Source organism: Mustela nivalis (genome assembly GCF_964662115.1).
Source record: "Mustela nivalis genome assembly, chromosome: 12".
Lineage (NCBI taxonomy): Eukaryota > Metazoa > Chordata > Mammalia > Carnivora > Mustelidae > Mustela > Mustela nivalis.
In genome coordinates, this window is record NC_139031.1 from 76,430,063 (window position 1) to 76,437,018 (window position 6,956).

At 34.4% G+C, this 6,956-nt stretch overlaps 1 protein-coding gene across 3 annotated transcripts in view; it reads left to right on the plus strand.

The window, feature by feature from the left end:
• SEMA3A (semaphorin 3A) overlaps positions 1-6,522 on the plus strand; it is a 310,401-nt gene extending 303,879 nt beyond the window's left edge. For all 3 annotated transcript variants that reach the window (XM_082692542.1, XM_082692543.1, XM_082692544.1), the window contains 2 exons: positions 1,576-1,718; positions 3,087-6,522. In XM_082692542.1, coding sequence (XP_082548668.1) covers positions 1,576-1,718; positions 3,087-3,542 — 599 coding nt within the window. In that variant the 3' untranslated portion in view covers positions 3,543-6,522. The remainder of the gene's footprint in view (positions 1-1,575; positions 1,719-3,086) is intronic.
• Positions 6,523-6,956: the final 434 nt, after the last annotated feature.

The following is a 6,956-nucleotide window of genomic DNA, read 5'->3' on the forward strand; positions in this document are numbered from 1 at the left end:
GCAACATGTGTCATATCCATTCATTCAATGATATACAAGTCATTTCAGAGGGCGCATTAAAAAGACTACCCTATTCAACATATATACCGACATACAAAGATAGATCTCCAATATAAAAAAAAGAAAATGTGACTTGGGATCAGTTAAATGTTGTTCCTTTACATTTCAGTCATTTCCTTTTTCCAGGTTATTGAGCTGTTAAATAAGAAGGGACAGATACTTCCCAACTTTTTAGAAGAGTTTCATTTCACAGTTTAGGGTGATAGAAAAGAAAACACTGAGATTGACCTCCCTGGGGATACCAAATGGAGGCAGAACGTCCACCATGGCAGGGTGATATTAGGAATTGGTGGACATAAACCGTATACAGGGGTTAGGTAAAAGCAGGATTGTGGAGAGCTTTAAACCTAGTGAGAGCAAATCATGTTGTCTGTGACAGACAAAAGTTCTCAGTTGATTAGAACGAGAGTAAAATTGTCAAAGTGATGCCAAAAAAGGTGGGGGAGGGACTTTTTTTTAAATTAAAAATCTAGCTGAGTTTGAAGTAGAGAGCAAAAAATTTTCATCTGTCTACACTGTCAGCCCTCCATGCATGTGAAAATATATTTATTATTTTCTAAATTAATTTAATGAGTTCCAGATTGTACAGGATGTCATAATGGAAACAGGATTATACAAGATAATAAGGAGGGTTTTTTTTTCCTTCTCTAAATGAGTTTTACCTAGACTCCCTGTGTTCTACTTTTGATCTTAACTGTGTTTCATTTACCACATTGAAGGAGGTTACATAAAGGGTAAAATAATAGAAATTTAATCAGGAAACAGGTTTTCTTATTGCTACATTTTATTATATACTCTTGCCATATTCTTTAGCCTAACTCTTGAAAATAATAGAAGATGTATCATTTTAAAATAAGGACAATTGAAACCATATTGCTTTATAATTGTGCATCTTTCTTCTGAGCCATCTCAAACATTTCACACCAATTGATCTTCAGAACAACCTTGTAGATTATTTAAGGGTTATTGGTGGGAAATATAAACTTCCTGAACTCTACCTTCTGTAAAATACTAAATAAATATTAATGGCTGGTGAATTTAATTTTAAGATGAAAAACAAACATAAAGAGGCAACATAATTTCTCAGAAACAGTCTTGTTTCCAAAAGTTCAAATAACTTTTCTGCTAGAGAATAGTACCATATGAACTGGTCCCGTTAGTGAGAGCATAGAGTTTTACAGTTAAAATAATTTCTTGGAAAGTATTATCACAGCATATAAAGATGTATAGTTAAACTGCACACATGACTGCTTCTTTTATTGTAATGCTACTTGCTGGTAGACAAATCTCTCTATATATGCTTTATATAACTTATACCAATATAATTAGTCTATTTAGGCAGGCTCTTGAGTTTTGTCACCTTATGTCCTATGACATTTCTGCCATCCTAAATCAATTTGGAAAAGACACCTGACTAGGCAACAAATTTATCTTCTGAATTTCCAAAGAAATACTTTGGAAGGTTGAGTTTACTTCTCTAATGTTTCCTCATTTCATTTCCTCATCACCGGCCAGATAATCACCATGGCCACAGCCTTGAAGAAAGAATCATCTATGGAGTAGAAAATAGTAGCACGTTCCTGGAATGCAGTCCAAAATCACAGCGAGCTCTGGTCTATTGGCAATTCCAGAGGCGAAATGAAGAGCGAAAAGAAGAGGTATAGGAATGAAATTGACTGGATTATTTCTGTCTAACGTATAATGTTAAGTGACCCCAGCATGGTTGACTTGAGGGTGAAAAAATACAGTGAATCTCTTATCTTTTTCTTAACCCACCAATAGTCCATTCATTAAAGGAGCATTCCCTGAAGGCTGATTTTAACAGGCTTTGTGCTAGGAACTGGAGAAACAAAAGTAAACTGTTAAGACTTTTGTCCCAGAAGCCATTTGGGAATGTATTTGAAAGTCTTCTTTTTCCTTGTAGTTGCCTACAAAGCAATTTGTTATCTATGTTTGTGTGCAAAAGAAAATCAAATCCTCTACTAATTTTAACTATTGTTCAATTAATTCTGCTATCCAAACATGTTTTCTTTTCTCTATTAAGTTCCTCCTCAAATGGGGGAGAAAGGTTTGAGAATGGGAGTAGGAGATTTAGGATGAAGGGTCTGCCGTCCCAGTATGAACTCTGATACGAACTATGCATGTAGCATCAGACAGATCTTCCTCCTCAATGTATTCATTTATTCTGTGTAAAAGTAAGGAAATGTACACAGAAAATCTCAATGCTCTGAGCCTTTAAAGCTTTTTAAAAGTATGAAATAAGGGTAACTAACCAGGTCATGTAGCTGATTGGTAAATATATTCTGTGCAATTTTATAAACACAATCTGAATATAAAGTTTAAGGTCCTCCCTTGCCTTTTTTGACATTTGAAACATCTTTATATAGGTAATCACATCATACAAATGTCAGAGTTGATTTTATATAATCTTATACCCTCTCAGCTTAGGGTTTCAGAGATGTCTGTTGTAAACTATATACAAAACAAGAGGGAGGTTAGATATATTCAAGAGCGCATCTTCATATTTATGTCACATCTAAAACTTAGAAAGTGGGTAATTATTAAGCATGTAGTCCTTTGCTTTCCACTGCTTGCTGAACTGCTGATTTTTTAACTTTTTCAAATCTTCCGAGTTCATTCTAACACTGCACTATTTTCTGATATCATGGTTCTGTATTTCCAAGATTTACTGTTAACTTTCACCTATATTTATATACCTTCTTTCAAGTTTATAAATGGAGTGTTTCTTTATCCTTTTATTATATTGAATATTTTAAATTATTATAATGAAAAATTATATTAAGACAGTAGACCCTCTCTTAATTTTGCAAGGCATCTTAAAATTGATTTACAGAAATTTCTAACTCTTTTTCTGAAGGACAGCTGCTATCATTTCTCTTAAGCTAGACATTTATTAACTGTTAAAGTGTGCCTCAACACGTAATCTAAATTTTTACTGAAACAGAGTTCCAGAACTTCTCTTTCTTTAAATATGTATATTTTTGCTACCATTTCTCTTCTGATAGATCAGAGTGGATGATCATATCATCAGGACAGAACAAGGCCTTCTATTGCGTAGCCTGCAACGGAAGGATTCAGGCAATTACCTCTGCCATGCCGTGGAACATGGATTCATGCAGACTCTTCTTAAAGTGACCTTGGAAGTCATTGACACGGAGCATTTGGAAGAACTTCTCCATAAAGATGATGATGGGGATGGGTCTAAGACCAAAGAAATATCCAACAGCATGACACCTAGCCAGAAAGTCTGGTACAGAGACTTCATGCAGCTCATCAACCACCCCAACCTGAACACGATGGATGAGTTCTGTGAACAAGTATGGAAAAGGGACCGAAAACAGCGTCGGCAAAGGCCAGGACATAACCAAGGGAATAGTAACAAATGGAAGCACTTACAGGAAAATAAGAAAGGTAGAAACAGGCGGACCCACGAATTTGAGAGGGCACCCAGGAGTGTCTGAGCTGCATTACCTCTAGAAACCTCAAACAAGTAGAAACTTGCCTAGGTAATAACTGGAAAAATGCAATATACATGAACTTTTTTCATGGCATTATGTGGATGTTTACAATGGTGGGAAATGCAACTGACTTCCCCCAATTATAAATTAAGTCCATGAGTAACTTTGCTAACAGGCTTTCCTCCTAATACCAACACCTAATAGAGGTCAGGTGAACGCAGATGTTCACTTTAGCAGACTTAAATGTTTCCTATGAGATTTCATTGTACAGGTTTCGCTTTCTTCTTTGCCTGAGAAATAAAAATGTCATTTGCCATATTGCCATCTAAAGAAGAAAAACTGCATCAGCAAAGCCATTTTATTGAACTGAAAAGTTTAAAATAAACTGCATGGATTTATGAAGCTGATGAATATTCCAAAATACAGTTGGATTCAAGGATATTTTTTTGTCTACCAGCACTCATGTTTATATGTACTGGAGGAGTAAAATGATACTGAATGAAATGGTCTGTGGAAATATAAAAAACATAAACCATCCATCATCCAGAAGAAAAATGGAATACACTGATCTACTACTGATGTCTTCTTTCAGCTTTGATCTAAAGATGTATTTTATTAAAACTATAATTTAAATGTACCATGACAAATATGCAGTAAAAATTAGCTCTTTTCTAAGCTAGAGTAGGTTTTTGTCTTAGTTATTGTGCTATATAGCTTTTGTTTTAAAAACTCCAATCGTGTGCTGCTTTTTTCCGACATTGTGTTTTTAGTTCCACAAGAGGGATAGCCAGTAGTGTTCAAGAAACACATAAACATCATTTACCGCTGTTTCCTGAAGCCTGCATATAAATTAGACTTTATTTCTCTGAGGAATTCAAACAAATAACACCTCCCCCTTTTTTAAGTATTATCGAAAATTGAGTTTGACTTGCATAATGTTTTCTAGAAAATACAGAGCAAAATCAGAAGATGCAAACTGACCTGTTAAATGCCTTGTGTTGTACCTAATGGATCAATAAGGAGAAAAGGAACTGCATAGTTCATGAAAAGAGTAAGCATTGTTTAAATATAACATTAACAGAAAAACTCTTAATTCTGTGCTTGAAAACCTGCATGATATTTGAGACATAAAAAACTCCCATGATTCCTTTAGGAATTACATCTCTGTCACTCAAATTTTTTGAAAAAAGATCAGTAATATGCAGAACAACTTCTTAAAAGCAAATTTCCCAACTCTGTTTACATCTGTATCAGCTGTCTTTTATCTCATCTTGTTTTAAACAATTATCTGTCTAAGGAACATATGATTTGTTTCATGTTGATGGGAGCGACTTTTATACAAACTGTTTTCCAGGGCACAGCTCACACTCAAAACATGTAAAACTTTTTGTTTCCTGCAGCAATTTATAAAATAAGGTAAAAGCTGATCAATAAAGGACTTGCCTTGTTCCTTGTCCTAACATGATTCCTTGAGAATCATTGACTTCAAGGTGTATAAGACCTTCAGCATTATGATAGTTTTCTCTTGCACTGCACTCACCCTTCCAGGAAGCCCTCCCTAGATCCTTCATCATGCACAGAAATGCAAAGGAAACATCTTCTTGCTAATTAATGAAAGCAGCATTGAAATTCTAACTCTAGCTGTCTTGGGATTCTAATTAACTCAGCATTAATTTCTCACCTCAGACTACAGTGAATTTTTTTAAAAAAATTCTCAGCTGAAATATTTCACAGATGGAAGCTCATGTTTCAGTTTTAGTGATTTGAATAAACAATTTGTTAATGCCTATTCCAAATGAAAGCCTAAAAATATTCTGCACTCAATTTTAGGCTCCATTGATGAATACAGTGTTACTTTTAGAAATACATCCTCAAATGGTATTTGAATTTTAAATTATTTGAAGGACATATTTCTATAGGGAAATAGAAATGTTTGAAGTACTAATTAAAGAACAAAGAGTACTCCAAAAATAGGTAATTCTTTTATTTTCTTAGAGTATCTTAACTGTGCTAAAATTTGGTGTTGCACTTCCTTTGAAATTTGCGGCTGAAACAGATTTATTTGCAACAAATATCTTAATTCTTATTAGTCCTCAAAACGAATGCATCTGAAGGGCTACAGATTGAAATTGTATGATAACTTTAGGGATGCCTTCCAGGGTCTGACTGAGTTTTGTTTCGCATTATGGAAAACCTAGAGAAAGGAAGTCTAAACTTCAATTAAAGAAACAAAAGAAGCAAATCTCTGGCATGTCTTTATAAACCATCAGGTCTGAGTTTTCAAAGAAAATTATAGATATAACTAGCAGATAGATAACTCTTAGTACAGTCATACTCTGCCAATGTGTATTGAAGGGGACATTTTGCACGAAAAAGTAATGTCCCATTTAATTAAGTTTTTCTAGACTTTGGCATATTGCATGTATCATCAGAGTTGGAACTTTGTTAAAAGGCTCACATGACCATAAGCAAGTTCTGACAGTAATCTTACGATTGGAAAAAGTTCATCGCAGCAGAGAAATTCTGGCCCAGTTGAAATCCAATGTGAAATGTAAATGCATGTAAATGCACACTCAATGCTACTTTTATGTACAATTTAGTGATTTTCAGTGGTAATGTGTTTAATATTTTTGCTACCTACACATTAGGCAAAAGAGATGTAAATACTTTTGAAAATAAGAGGAAGGACAGTGAACTACAACTTTATATAGGTTCTCCATATCAGTGTGTTCAACATCATCCTGAAATGCAAGATTTCCCCACACAGGTGACAAGGGGGGTTATGTGCTATTCAAGGGCAGAGGCTGTGTGCCCATTCAATAAGCATGTTTTTTTGCCAGGTAGTAAATATGTTCCATATCTGTATTTATCACTGCATTTCAGATGGGAACTAGAAAACTGGAGAGACAAATGTAATGAAACTGCTGCTGTAAATTATTCCTTTTAGCATGTATTCAGTTGCTAAATACACATTTCTTCAAAATATTTGAATTCAGATGTCTTTACTATTCCCTGTAGCATATGGTGTCAAGGAACATAAGTTTTAAAAATGCTGAGAATGAGAGTCAGGTTGCTACCTAACAGATTTCTTCATTCTAGTCTTCTGTGAACTGGGTTCTGTATTTATGGGGATGATGTGCATTTTGATGCCCTTTAAGTTAAATACTGTTATTTTTACCATGCCTAAAAAAGGACATGTGGGGATGAAATTCTATCATGTGTCATTATCATGATCAGTTTGGTTTTATTCAGGCTCTGCAAAGATGCCAACAATTGTTACTGAAGTTACCTATCCTTAAAGTTATAAGGAAGCCTTTTATTAACATGAAGTGATTAGTATAATATTTTGTAGTCTCTGTTTTATGAATTCACTTTTAAAACACAGTTTGCATTCAAACTTTAATGGAAATCATCCAA